The sequence below is a fragment of the Equus asinus genome, chromosome 7 (assembly GCF_041296235.1).
Source record: "Equus asinus isolate D_3611 breed Donkey chromosome 7, EquAss-T2T_v2, whole genome shotgun sequence".
Lineage (NCBI taxonomy): Eukaryota > Metazoa > Chordata > Mammalia > Perissodactyla > Equidae > Equus > Equus asinus.
In genome coordinates, this window is record NC_091796.1 from 29,930,545 (window position 1) to 29,945,570 (window position 15,026).

Sequence of the window (15,026 nt, forward strand, 5' to 3'; positions counted from 1 at the left end):
TGAGAAAACCAGCTCGAACATTTAAGCCCACATACTAATTAAAACTATGGGTCCCCTGGAAAAGGGAGACATGTACATATTAGATACTAATTATCTAACACCAAAAATGAGAGGAGACACAGACAGAGACAGAGAGAGACAGAATGAATGGTCTTTTCATTGCTGAATATTTGGATCAGAATTATAATGGTTTATTGTGGGGGAGTGGTCATATGCTCTCTCTTGGCAAATATCTATATATTCAAGTTCTGAGCACTATACCAGTAATTTTTTGTCCTTTTTTTTTAAAGTTCTTGCTTTACCCTTTTTTCAAATATAAACTTGGACAGACTCGAGGTAGCAAGTACTCCTTCCTCAATTTAAGATTTGACGATTTAAGAGGAAAAGGCTCGTTCATCATCTTTCCCTTTTAGAGACCATAAATTATTGGCTCATATACCATGTGGCTTGGATTCTAGGAAAACTTAGTGTAAACAAACCCAAGTTACAATGCGTGGAGTAAGAGAGTGAGTCATAAACAAAACACAGACATATGCTCTCATATAAATAAGGGCCTGGATCATCAGCTTCCCAAAGTCTGCTTCCCATTAATTACACAACAAAATGAACTTTCCATATGTAAAGCCCAATCACTTAACTCTGGCAACTTGCACGAGACAAAGACCAGGATTGTGGCAATTTAGGCACTAACAACACAGGATTTCAAAATAAGGAAAGTCGTCTCAAAATACCTTCAAGTATTGGAGGACAAGAAAATCCTTTGGAGGAGTGTTTTTGAGCATTGAAACTATACCCAGCAACCCAGGAACACTGCTTGAGGCTGGTCTGGATCCCCTGCTGAATTTCAAGGTAATATCAGGTTTATTCTTTTTTGTTCTGAGCTCTGTCATCTTTATGGGGCAAGCCCTGGGTCCAGGCCACACAGGGTGTTCACAGACATTGCTGGGATCATTGAACAGTTGAAATTTCCTCCATCAGAAACTTCTCTTTGTCTTTACAAACTGTCCATTGGTAGCACAAATTCACATTTCCTCACTGTTGTATGAAGCCTATCTGGTCTCTCTTAGTTTAAAGAGATATCAAGGGAAAATATTACAATTCCTGGAGAAGGGGATGCTTCAACAGGTGAGACACGGTAAGAGAGGTGGAAGCACCTGAATTGTGTTCCTTTCAAAAACAGACCACACAAAATAAACTAACGGAGTTCATTACAAAGGACATTAAAATAACAGATGTCACATTTTAGGAATCTTGGGTGGAGGAGAGGGGAGAAAAATGACTGTCATTCTTTGCTAGAGGAGGTGTACATGGTGTTCAATCATTCATTTACTCAACCATTACTTTTGTAACATCTACTTTTTGTATCATACCATAGACCGTACAAGGTAAGTGGAATACATTGTTCCTACTCTCCTGTGAAACTAAGGAAAAGGGGAAGAAACTTACAGTTTTGGAGAATCTATGGGACAGTCTGAAATATTTCACCTATTTCCTCATTTAGTTGTGTTAGCAACCACACGAACACATTACTATCTCCATTGTAAAGAGATGAAAACTGAGACCTCAGAGGTTAAATAATTTTCCCAAGGACACATATCTTAGGAGTCATGGATTCAATGATTCAAGGAAAGCCTGCCCTGTTTCAAAGCCAGTTTCATACCATATTTTCTTAAGAAAGCAAAGAAGACAGGGAGCTAGAGAGAGTGAGAAAACCTAGGTTTCCCTGTTCATTTTCTATATTGACTGCATCAGAGTGCCAAATTTCTCTCAATTTCACAATCTCAAAGGACTCTTCCAACTCCCAAATTCCGTAATTAAATAATACAAGATATCGCTACAGATTACCCATGTTACTTCTGCTAGGTTAGGTGTTTCTGCACATTGTTTTGATCTTGTTGCTTTCTCCAGTTCAAATGCCTTTAATCGTTCCCTATAGGGAGTCAGATGGCCAATATAATGAATGAAGTTGGTTGGGATTATGAAGGAAGCTGGGGGAGGAGAGACGGGACACGGGAAACTAAAGAGAATATGGCCCATCTAATGGGGTGCAATGCTATTCTGTATCAATCAATTGTTGTCAGGTAGGAATCAGCCCAAAGTTATCAGATAGTCAGAGTTTGAAAAAGCCAGAACTTGTCATTATTATGTAAATCCTCTCTTATTTATAAGCTGCTAATTAACTTTTAAACAATGTATAACCCTCTGTAGGCCAATCAAAATATAACTGCAGACAGGTATTGGCCCATGGCTGCTATTTTACACTGTCCTTCAAGAGGGTCACCATGCCTCATTCTTGAATTTCAGGTACTCAATGTTCTGACCCCAAACCTCTCTTCCAGCCTCATATGTCATAGTTTCCACATACATTCCTATCGCAGAGATGTTATAAATCTGTCCCCTCTGCTTCTATCTGCTGTTTAATTAGATCCATCCTTAGAAGGCCATCTCAACTCTTCTCTTCCCAGATCAGCTCACTGTCCTCTGAAGTCCCTTAGTCCCATTTAGTTGGAAATTAATGATTTATCAATCCCTAAATGCTAGCTCTGTTACTATTTGAGATTGTTATTCAATCTATTCATTTTTTAAAATTATTTGGTCATCTCATGTTTTGAAGTCAGGCCTTCCCAAATAGTGTGAAAGTTCTGCTAGGGCAGAGGTGAATCTTATACTCGTATGTATCAGTGTGGCAGGTGCTTAAAAAATTTTGACAATTAGTAACAAAGCCTTATAGAAATTCCAGTAAGATGAGCCGGATACAGCAGTTGATATCTTCATGGGTAGGGGGCCTTGGGGCCCTGAGATAAGGTTATTTGGAGGAGGGAGAGATAATAAAACTTCTAAAGATAGTTCATGGATGTTATGATCTGAATCATAACATGATTAAATCATGACATGGCATGACTTCATTTTTGACATGAGAGGGGTCATAAAATAGTGATATATTGCTTTGAATGCGTGATTGGTGTTTTCATCTGCTATTTCATTTCTCTCTCACCACTGTCTAAAAGGCAGACATTACTTTTCCCATTTCACCAATGGGGAAACTGAGACTCAGAAATCTCAGTAAGACTCAGCGACTTACCTAAGGGAATGAATTAATAAGTACTGAAGGCTCTACAATAACCCTGGTCCTTGATCCCAGATCCAATTTCCACTGTACTTTCATGTGGTGGCCAGAAAGAGTCGAGGTTTCCAAATTCAGGTACTATTTCTAACCCAGTTCACCTCTCTGGGCTCTATTTCCTCATCTGCAACTTGAAGGGGTCTGCAAAAGTCCCTTCTAGTCTAGTTTAATCCCATCTTGTCTAGTCAATTCCGATTTAAGCAAGAAGAGAAGGAGACCTCCTGGGAGGACGCTCAGATTACTCCAGTGGCTCCCAGAAGTAGAATGGAGGGGGCTGATGGGTGAATGATAACTCTGTCTGTCTGTCTCTTTGTCATATCTGTCTCACAATCCTTACTCTGTTCTCTCTCACTGCATCCTTTCTCTCTATCCCTCATTTTGGTCTCTCTTCTGTCTTAGACTGACTACAGCCTGCCTGGACCACTAAAGATCATTCTTAATGACAGTCATTACACAATTCTTCCACATTGCCTGAGGCCATTTCCGCAGCAATGAGCAGGAAAGACCTTGCCCCGCTTCTCAACAGCTGGGCTCAGTATGCCAACTTCATGGCAACCGAGAAGTTTTTCAAAAACTCTCCATTAATTACAGGAAACCCAAAGCACTGTCCCCCCTTCTCATTAACACAGTTGCTTTCAGTTGCCACTAAATTATCTCACCACCATTAAACCAACAATCTAATTAGACTTCTGGAAATGGAAAGAGCCAGTGAATAAAGGAGACACACCACTTTCATCTCAAAACTGATCATAAAATATTTGTGCCCTTTCATTCTTGGCCACATAAAATCTGCCACAAATTCTCTCCCATTTATAAAGAGAAGTGTGCATATTTGATATAAAATGAGTATCTTAATAGAAATCGCTTCATGTATGGGAGGTTTTCTTTCCTGCATTCCACCCAGGCATGGAGTCCTCATTACAATAATCGCACCTGACTCCCCCTGCGTTTGATGCCTCACAGCCAAGCCTCCCACTGGGCTTCAATGGAGGTGTGAATGATGCTATCACTGGGAAGAAGATAAAATGTATTATTATCATTACTCTATTTTTAAGAGGGTCTGACTGTGGCAAGAGGTGGTTGGGAGCATAATCCGTGCGAAGCACTCAGAGAAGACAAATTGAGTTAAACTTCTCACTGACACAGCACTTTCAAACCTGTCATTAAACCTTCTGTCTTTCCTAAAATCTCAGCTCTGGAGAGAAAAAGAATTAGTTAAATCAAGTCCAGACATGTTTATTGACTATTTACTATGCACCCAGCACTGCGTGAGGTTCTTCACACCCAAATATGATTACAAGTTGCTTAATAGCAGTTCTCCTGGCTTTCGCTTCTCTTTTTTTCATTCTATATAAAGCAAAGTTCTGGGAATTCATGGGATACTCAATACTCATTGAATGGGACAAAACCTAAATAGGAAATGGTTGCTGCCCTTGGGAAACCAATACTCTGACCACATGTAAGACTATCGTATATAAGATAATTAAATCACAGCCCAGGCCAATGCATTTCCCAGCTTTCCCTTGAGTGGCCTATCCTGAAAATCCCATAGAACTTCTGAGTGAAGGGAGACACTTATGTGTACAAGTTTCTCCTCCTCTTCTCTGAATAAACAGATACTCATGCATTGCACAGATTATGCCATGTAGGCTGACTCTTTAACTTGAAAATAATCATCCCCCAGGGATATCCTGGTGTATCAGCCAGTAGGTGGTCTGTGATTACTGAACAAAAGATTCTAGAGGCCCCGGAGGTCCCTCATAGGTTGCTCCCTCTGCTGAACATTCTCAGTGTGGTCTCCTGTTTCTGGTGCTAATATGGAAAATAAAGACAAATCATTGCCTCTCAACTCTAATGAATAAAATGCTAGAGTATGTGTTTTCATGCACCAGATGGTTTTGTGTAGGAAACAGTTGTTGTTCAGTGCATTTTGATCAATATTTAACGATTACCTATTGTTTGTCTACGTTAGGGCTAGTTACTGGGGTTTCAAAGTTGAATAAGTTCTGACAAAAGGGCAGTGGACAGTCCAATGTGAGACATAGGCATGAGCACAGACACTACATTAAATGCAGGGGTCAATGATCGATGGGCTTATAGGGGGCCATGGAGCACAGAGGATATGGTATCCAACTTGGCCATGGAGTGGTTCTCAAAATAGGTGTGAGGGAAGGCTTCTTAGAGTTGAAGGCACCTATGCTGAGTCCTGAAGAATAATCTGTATTAGCTATCCAAATGGCTGGAGGGGTGGGTGAGGGAGAGAGAAACATTCTAGGGTGGAAAACAGATAGTAGCAATAACAATAATAACAACAATAGCAGCAGCAACAACAGCACTCACTTGCGGAACTCGTCGTATGTGCCGGGCACCCTGCTAAGATTTTCACAAGGATTGTCTCATTTACTCCTCACCACAGTCCTCTAGACTGGGTGGTTTGCTTTTCCCCATTTCACAAATGTGAACATCGAGGTCTGAGATCACCCAGCTGGTACATGGAGCACTGAGCTTTTGATGCAAGTGTTATGAAACAAGAATACATGCATCCAACTAGAGCATGGCACGGCCCGTGTGTGGTGTTAAGAAAAATGAGCCAAAACTTGGAAACAAAGAGAATGGAAGGGTGTATGTCCTTTTGGAGCCCTGGAGTATCATTTTTACAGGTCTGCAGAGTGATTATTAATTATCTAAGGAAATGTTTCCTTGTTGGATTCAGCTTTCCACTACCGATTAAAAAGCCCAGACTCGGACAGGTAATAGGATAACTTGTAGATATTTGCTCAGAAAAGATGAAAATGATTTCTATCTAGCAAAGATAAGCCCAGAGATTGTGGTTTTATTGCCCAGTACAACATTAACTGGGCAATCTTGCTTCACATTCTTTCTCCAATGTCTACATTTCTATAATGCCTGCTTCCTCTAATTCTTCCGTGGACCAGCGTTATCACCATGGTTTAATAGTTTCCTCAATAGAGTTGAAGCGACTCTGATATTTTGTTTTTAGTTTTTTGAAAATTACACTCTGACAGTGAAGATACCAAAGGAGTTGGGTGCTGGTTGACATTTCTAAGGAGATGGGATTGGAGCAGAAGGCAGGGGTGAGATTCTGGAGAGTTTGGTGTTTCTCTGGGATGTTTACAGCCTTAGCCATGAGAACAGCTCAGCTGCCCTAAGATGTCCAGGTTAAATCAGAAAGGAGCTTATTTCCTCCTTTTCAGGTGAAAATCAAAAGAATTTTTGGAGGTTTTTCAGAAGGTCCTTGTTGCAATGATGTCTTGAGGGAAGTGCTGAAGCTTCCAGTCCTGCTGGGTTTCTTCATGGCCCAGAGCCCAGGAGAGTGGGCTTTTCATGTGTCTGTCACATTCAGCAGAGCTCTCTAGGCAAACAGTCATTCTGTGCTGCTTCAACATGGCCCATAAGTAGCACTTTTCAGACAACTTGAACAATTAGTTTTGAAAATCAAACTTTATCTTCTCCAGATATTTTGAAGGTTTTCTACTGTGTGTTTTAAGTGATTAGTCTGGGCTGGCAGGAATTTATTTTACAATTTGAAGACTTCTTCAGTTTGTATACTTATGGCCTTTGGAACTTCCAAATCCCATTAACTTGCACATTCATTTGCTCTATTTGGGTTCTTTTGAAAGACAAGACTTTGGCTGAATTGATCTGTTATTTTGGTTAGGATCTTGAGATCATGATTCCACACGGGACAAAAAGCAGGGGAAATAAATAATTTTACAATTCTTAAATTCCTGTTCATTGTTTTTTGCATCTGGATATTATTTCATTATTCTGGTCCCCTTCCCAAAGATGGCAGTTGGTTAAGAGAAAAATCAGGCATCCCAGAATTTGGGAGTTAGAAGTAATTTTCATGATCATTGTGTTCTACCTACTGGAACCTGGATTTCATTCTGATTCCATTAGAATTAAGAATTCATACTTTTATCTGTAAAAGTAATTAATTTTTCAAGCTTAATGTTTTGCATCTTGAATACAGGTATCAGTTCTGATCAAGTTGATAGTTTGGTTAATGACTAAATGGTTTACCTAATATCAGTTTCTGCCTTCAGAAACAAAATGTCTAAAAATTTAATAGATTTGTGAAATTTAAATATTTTCACTGACTCATAGGCTCTGGTAGTTTTAAATTAGGCAGATCAAACTTGAGAAAATAATGGGTTAGCTTTGATATGAAACAGATACCCACTAAGAGCTGTATTCACTCTGCTTTCCTCCGTTACCTAACTTGTTGTACCTTAATCAGATGAGATTGGCTGATAGTAACCCTGACACTTGTCTTTTTTTCCTCTTGGATTTAGGATGAGAGACTACCGGGGTGTGTGTGTGTTTGTGAGAGAGAGAGGGAGAGACAGATAGACAGACAGAGAGAAAACAAGAAGGATTCACCTGCTTGTTTTTCTATCATTCCTTCTCTAGACTTTCAGGCGTAAAACCATAGAGATTCTGTTTTCTTGGCATTTTGCTCAGTTCCTGCAGAATTTGGAATCTACTTATTGACATCTCATCTTAAATACAAAGGAGGCGAACATATTTCAGTAGGGAAATCATGAATTCTCTGCATATTGTATGACCTCCCCAAGAAGTTACTTCAACATGTAGAAGATCAGAAAAATTAGCCTGACTTATTCAGGTATGGATTATCTGAGATGGTCATTAAATCATCATTGGGCCAGCATGATAGAAGTTATTTCAAATTATGCATCACTCGAAACAAACTTTATTGAAGCTTTTACTGCATTAGCCCTAATTACTCACAATAATGATGCAGTGCTCCCTGGGATCACACCTCCTTCACTAGGCCAGAGGACGGCAGTGATCAATAGCTATTGAGCAGTTTGATCACGAAGGCGGACCTGCTCGAGCACCAGTGGCAGCCACTGCCATCCCTCCCTCCCAGTAGCTCACAAACTGACATGCTCTCAGTCTGGCCACCCTCTCCTGCAGCTCCTCTTCTTCTCCTCCAAATCAATAACTTCATAATCAGCATGCCTCTCAGACTCTGAGAAGCTAAAAAATTGCCTTAAACAAAAATACACACACACACACACACACACACACACACTGGAGCTAGAAAACACATATTTCTAAACCTCTGACTCATATCCATTTCTCCCACCTTGTAATGTTTATAAAGTAAGGTAGGAAATGTTCCTTTTTTTTCTTTTACCAAAGATCACCTGTTTGAAAAAGTACCATTAGGCTAGACTAAGTATTTGGCAAGTATTTACCAACAGCCTACATCATGTTTGTCAAATGTTTTCCATTTGATGTTAAGCAGTTCTAAGATGGAGCATGTTTTTCTCAGACATCTCCCACCATGCCTGGTACTGTGTAAGCACACAGCTACTGCCTCGCCATCATTCATTTCACTTGGGGATCATTTATTGAGCAGCTACTCTGTGTCAGGACCTGTACTAGGAACTTTAGAATCCATTATTTTTAAATGAAAGGAATTTCTAATTAGTTGAATTATTTCAGTACTTTTTATCTCAATAAATTATTTCTTAAATTAATTTTGCTGTATAAGCCACCTCACTTTAGTCTTCTTTCCCTTTTTTTTTCCCTCTGTACTTGTCTGGGTCTTCAGATGCATTCTGTAGTAATAATGACCTATTTAAATTTATTTCTGTATACAGCCAGAAGTCATTCTAAATAACCTTGCTTAGAATGAAGAAAGGGACTCTAAAGAAAACAGAAATTGGGTTGTCTTATTAGAAATACATAAATGACTAATGCACAAACACCCAACTGAATGAAATCAAACCCAGACACTATTTATTAACTGCCTACTATGTGCTTGACTTTGGTTAAAGCATCAAATTACGAGTTTCACTCTCTGTTCTCTAAAAGAAGTAGGAGTCCACAAATAGGGAGAAAGAAACTTTTCTAATATTTTTTAGGAACATTTTGCTAATGCTGGCTTATGACAGAAGTGAGATTCCACTGGAAATCAGGTGGTAAATCAAGAAATTTGGGTTCCAATCCAATTGCATGACCTCAGGAAAATCTCTGAATCTCAGGAGCATCAGTTTCTTCACTTGTGAAACAGGGCGTTGGACAGGAGCCCAGGCTGTGTGGCCCTAACTCTCTCAGGTTTGTGGGAAGCTGTTTATCTGTGGGGAGCGGACTCTCAGGAAGGTGTGGCCTCCAGCACCTGGGGTAGATCTCTGGCCTGTTTTCCCCCAGAAGTTCTGCTCAGCAGCCTGAGACCCGGAAATGGACCAAATCTGTGAAATTCTCATGAGGGTCTCATTTTAGCACTGCCAAAAATAAACAGCCCTTTCCTGCATCCTGAAACAGGAGAACTTCAGCTCAGCTCTGATTACCAGAGAGGTAGGCTTAAAAGTCTAATATCCACCTGTTTCTATGCCTGTTTGGCATATCTGTAAATTACTGAATACAAATGGCAGAGGCAAGCCCATAGAAGCACGGGATCCCAAGAATGCGTTCTCTCACACTGAATGGAAAGAGCTCAGGGGAGGAAAATGGGGAACCACCTGTCTTTTGCCCCTGGGAAATAAGTGTGCTTGGCAAGCAAAGGAAAAAAACACACAGGCTAATTTCTAAATCCATAAAGGGAGGTCCCCAGAGCTTAACCGACAAGGTTGAATAAGCAATTATCTGAGTGGGTAGTGCAGACCTCGGCCCAAATCTATTGCTCCAGCCAAGTGATAACTTTCTGGAGTTCCAGCCATGGCACCAGTTTCCACTTCCAGGGCTTTGTCCACTTTGCTTCCTCTGCCTGGTCGTCCTCCCACAAAGGTGCTACTGGTTCATCAAGCCTCAGGGGTAGCTTCTGCCCCATTCCTCTGTGACCTTCCCTCCTATGACCTCTTCTTCTTCTCATCACTGGCATCCTTTACCTGACATTTCCACCAAAAACTTTTCATGTCACACCTAGCATGTGAAAGATGTGAAGATCCAGGATCATGTTTGAGAGATGATCCCATTCCCTTGGAGCAAGATTTCACGAATGGTTGGGGAGAACACCATTTCCAAGAGATGTTAAGAGCTACTCCCAGAAAAATGGGTCTGGTGGTCAGATAAGATTGTGAAATTCTGTATCTCTCCCTCCTGGAACCTCCCAACACACATTGGTCAGCTAAAGGCTCTGAGAAGCTCTGCGGAAAGGAAGCAGATGTAATGCAGTATTCCCTACGCTCACTTAACTATGAAAACATCTTTTATCACAAAACACCTACTAATATTTTGTGGAACTCAATGTGGGAAGTGTCATTCCAAATATTTCTTTCTGTTATTTCAGTTGGGCTCATCTAATTACCAACCATTTCCACGAAGGAAGTAGGTATGTAGATAAGTTGAGTTCTCTGCTCAAAGCAACCTGCTGAATTAAGATGAGTTTAGAGTGAGCATCACTAATGAATCTCTTTTTGGGCTTTTAATGATAATAGGCATTTCTAAATACTGCAATATGCTTAACATTTACCAGTGCATTAATTCCACAAATGTTATGGAATGTGCCTTCACTCTGTGTGCCATGAAGAGAGCAAGAACCTAAATCATGGCTTCTACGTCTGAGGTATGTACAATTCTGTTATGAGGGGGAAGAAGTTAAATAGAAGACATTTTCTTATGTAGTCTATGAGTAGGTGGTAAATGCATGGTGGAGACACTGGATGCCATTCGGGGGAGGTGTGACTGGCTGGGCCTTGAAGATCTATGGGATGTGAATAGAAACTGAGTAAGGCTGTCCTCAAAGAAAGGTGTTAAGCCAAGTCCAAGGCCTACCTTCCTGGCAGTAGGGATGAGTGTGGCACAGTGGGGGCTGGTGCAGAAACTGGTGGGAGATTACATGGGGAGTAGAGGAAGGCAGAGCATCTGCGATGTCTGAATCAGGAGTTTATCTTTTATCATCTTCCAGTGAGCAGTCTGGTGAGTCTTGAGGAATTCATGACATCACGGTGTAGAATGAATCAAGGCTACAGGGAAACTCTGATTACTGTTTTCAAACCCCAGTGAGCAAGGGAGGTAGTGAAATGCAGTGGTGGAGAGCCTGGGTTTTAGGCCTGAGTTGGAATTCTGACTGTCCATGGGTTCCTGAGACAAGTATGTTTACTCTTAGCTTCCTCTTCTGAAATGAGGACACAGTATTTATTTCAGAGTTCTTTTATGAGTTACATGAGATAACATATATAAGGCCCTTGATGCAGAGATTAGTAATTATTAAGACTTGATTAATAGACTTGATTAATAAAGACTAATTAATACTGTTATCATTTAATTGTTACTCACCGGCCTTTGCCTCCAGGTTCTGAGCTGATCTCCTTCCTTTCTTGGACTTCTTCCCACTTGGAATATCCAGTGCTGAAATAGCTCACATGCTCAGTGTCTATGGGAGGTTGGCTAAACAGAAAACTCTTACCTGTATTCATTCCCAGTGGGCCTTCTCCATACCCACCTTCACTGGGGTGAACCCAAAGCATCTTAAAGGTGCTCACCTGTGTCCGATGTTGCTGCAGATGCAGCAAGGAGAGATAACACTGGGGTTGGTGGAATTGCAACACTGTCAACTGTGGCTGGCTTCTTCCTGGTCATCATGGTGGACGCTGAACCCTCGTTCTTACCATGCGTTGCCGTCTGGTCCACTTTTAAGTGGGGACTTGGCATTCCTAAAAAACAATAACCGCAAAGCCTACAGTTACTGTTAATGGGACAGGAAGACAGACAACATAAAACCCGAAAGTGATTTGAGGAAATCATCCAATGATCTGACCTCTTTCTGGTACAAGAATAAAATTTTAGAATGTTTAAAGAAAAATAAATTGGCAGCATGACTGGTTTTGGTTTTGCGGCTGAGGTCAGTGGTGACAACATTCCAGGTTGGCTGCCTGGAAGCGGGGGATGGGACCCAGGCCTAATGAAACAGTGTAATCCATCAGTCAGGCTTTTGCCTCCTGAGGATCAAGAAGCCCATCTGTCCAGAGGTTGTGCTGTACACAGCAAGATGGGGAGAAGTGGCTCCCACCCTAGTGAGGCTCCTCATCTTACGTAGCTGGGGAGACAAGACTAAACGAGAAGGAAACATTGGGCAATGAGTATGGGCAGGGTTGTGTGCTCTTCATCCTAGGCGCCTGTGGAGTTCTAGGATGTCGGGATTCAAGTGGGAGGATGTGAGGAAAGGCTTTCTGGAGCTCATGCTAGAGCAGCAAGGATGAGGGAAAGGTGTTCCTGGCGCTGAGTGACAGGCATACACTTGTCAATGAAGGAGGGATGAGGATGACTCAGACAAGAGACCAGCCTGCTGGAGGTGGAAGATGCATCGCATCGTGGGAACTGTTGTGTCACAATAGTCACAAGGCTAAGTGATTTGGGGGCCTTCGAGTGCCTGGTCATAATAAGCATCATAAGTCATGTATTTATGATGCTGAAAAGCCTTGGTAGACTCTTCTGGGTGCTTCTGTAAGGGCCTGGAAATTTACTATATAACAAATTGTAAGAGCGATTCTGGAACCTTGTTGCCTGGGCTCAAATCCAGGCTCTCTTCCTTTTCAGCTGTGTGATCACATGCAAGTTACTTAACCTCTCCAAGTTTTAAGTTTCCTTAACTATACAAATGGGATGGAACAGCATTCCCTCATAGGCGTGGCTGGGAGCATCCAGGAACCAATCAATGTGAAGTGCTTAGAACAGCGTCTGACGCGTAGTCCATGCTATACAAGTGTTTCCTGTTATTACTATTCCCTTTATTACTACTGTAACTAGTATAACCTGCTACTTCCTCAGGCCCAATTGAAACCAGCCAGCAGAGGTTCATTTCTCTTCTCTGACATGACCAAGGATTTCTGGGTACCTTCTCCATCCCCAGCTGCAAAAAATGACTCTCTAACTCATCCAAGCATAAGGCCAGAGGCTGAGGGTGTCTGAATCCATGTCAAATGGTCATCTATTCAGAGTGCCTCCATTTGCAGGCCACTTGCCACTGAGAGCAACAACAACAAATGGGGCTTTTTCACAGGAGTTCTTGACTCTTTCTTTCCCATCCCAACCAACTTGAGAGATGCAGTCCCTTCCAGAGTAACATTATCTTACCCCCACAGTGAGATCCGCTGACTGGGCCTAAGGCCAGCCCGGCGAAGCATGTAGCATGGAGGCTACTACTTTCTTAATTTTGCAGACAAGCACAACACATTTCTGAGAGGTTAAGAGAGAACTGACCAAACTCATACAGCTCTTAATGTCAGGGTGGGAAGTATTCCAGTATCCAGATGCTAAACCCGGGGATCGCCTTGGTCCACATGCTGTCTTCTCATACCTGCCCACGACCTCAGTCTGCAGACAGCAGGTTTCACACTGAGGATGCAGAGGCACTAGTATCGCACCTAGAAAAGGCATCTGCAGCTGCCTAAGGAAGAAAGTCTTGGTGACATTTTCATCTACCTTCTATGACCTTCTGCCTCCTCTCCATCCTGTCTCTGAGACTCCCACTTGAGATGTTGTGAATAACAATAGCATTTATGCTTTTAGGGATTTTGCATTTCATAGCATTTTGACAGTGGAGGGAGACCAATATCAAATTCCATGACAGAGAGATTGCAAGACACAACCATCAAGAAGTCAGGAAATACAGCAAACGTGTATAGTATGCCCATCTGTAAAATACGCAGGTGTGCCAGGGATAGGTGAGGCATACACATATAATATATGTAAAATGCACACAGAATCATCTGAAGGGAGATACGTCCTAACAGTTGACAGCAGTTATTCTGGAGGAGGAGAACACAGGGAAGATTGGTGAGGAAGGGGGAGTTTTAAATTTTACTCCTTACCCTTCTGTATTGTTAATATATTTTTTTTTAAGATTTTATTTTTTCCTTTTTCTCCCCAAAGCCCCCCGGTACATAGTTGTATCTTCTTCGTTGTGGGTCCTTCTAGTTGTGGCATGTGGGACGCCGCCTCAGCGTGGTCTGATGAGCAGTGCCGTGTCCGCGCCCAGGATTCAAACCAATGAAACACTGGGCCGCCTGCAGCGGAGCGCGCGAACTTAACCACTCGGCCACGGGGCCAGCCCCTGTATTGTTAATATTTTTGAAACCACAAACATGTATTAAATTATTTTTCCATTGAGAAAATAAAGATAGTTTGGCAAGAATCTAGAAGTCTATAAGAGTATGGGCACTGGGGTAGATTGACGTGCTTGAATAATTGTCTGCTAACAAATCTGAAATGAGGACAGCAGGCCTGAGTCTGATGAAAATTTCCCTCATTGGTACTGTGTACCACCGTGAGCGTGTTCCCATCAAATGGATGCGGGAATACCTCCCACAGCACACCTCCGGAACTCTACGCTCTCAGAGTTCTATGGGATAACAGCTGCTTTGGAAAAATTCACTGATATGTCCAATCTTTATACCTGGTTGGTACAAAGGTTGGGCAGGTAGTTCTTTGCTCAAATTATGACATGCTCATATGGGAAAGAGCCATAAACAGGATTAGCAGGTGGATATTTAACTCTCACTTGGGAACAAATTGATTTCAAGTTATTTTAGTTGTACCCATTTTCATGCAAATGTTCACAGTGTGAATTAGTCTCAGTCCACATCATTTCATTAAAGTTGATCTGATCATACCTCTATTGGGCATACTTTGCTACTCAAGTGTTTATGCAATGGAATACGTTAAAAGTAATAAAATGACACTTAAAACACTCTATAATTCAGATTGTCAATGTTTAGCTGTCTTAAAAATCCCAGATAATTTAGGATTTTCTAGATTATAGTACTGTTTGCTAGTTGCCATCCAATGAATTTGAAAACAAACCAAAAAAAAAAAAAAGCCCTGACATTTTCTCAGACATTTTTGGGTTTTGAAAAGATTACAGAAACAACCCCAGAAATAGTGTACATGAGTAAGAATACTGGATGCA

The 15,026-nt window shown here is 41.5% G+C and overlaps 1 protein-coding gene across 2 annotated transcripts in view; it reads right to left on the minus strand.

Annotated features, from left to right (window-relative positions):
* Positions 1–15,026, minus strand: part of SETBP1 (SET binding protein 1) — a 362,058-nt gene that overhangs the window by 16,297 nt on the left and 330,735 nt on the right. For both annotated transcript variants that reach the window (XM_070513131.1, XM_044774659.2), the window contains exon 5: positions 11,602–11,772. In XM_070513131.1, coding sequence (XP_070369232.1) covers positions 11,602–11,772 — 171 coding nt within the window. The remainder of the gene's footprint in view (positions 1–11,601; positions 11,773–15,026) is intronic.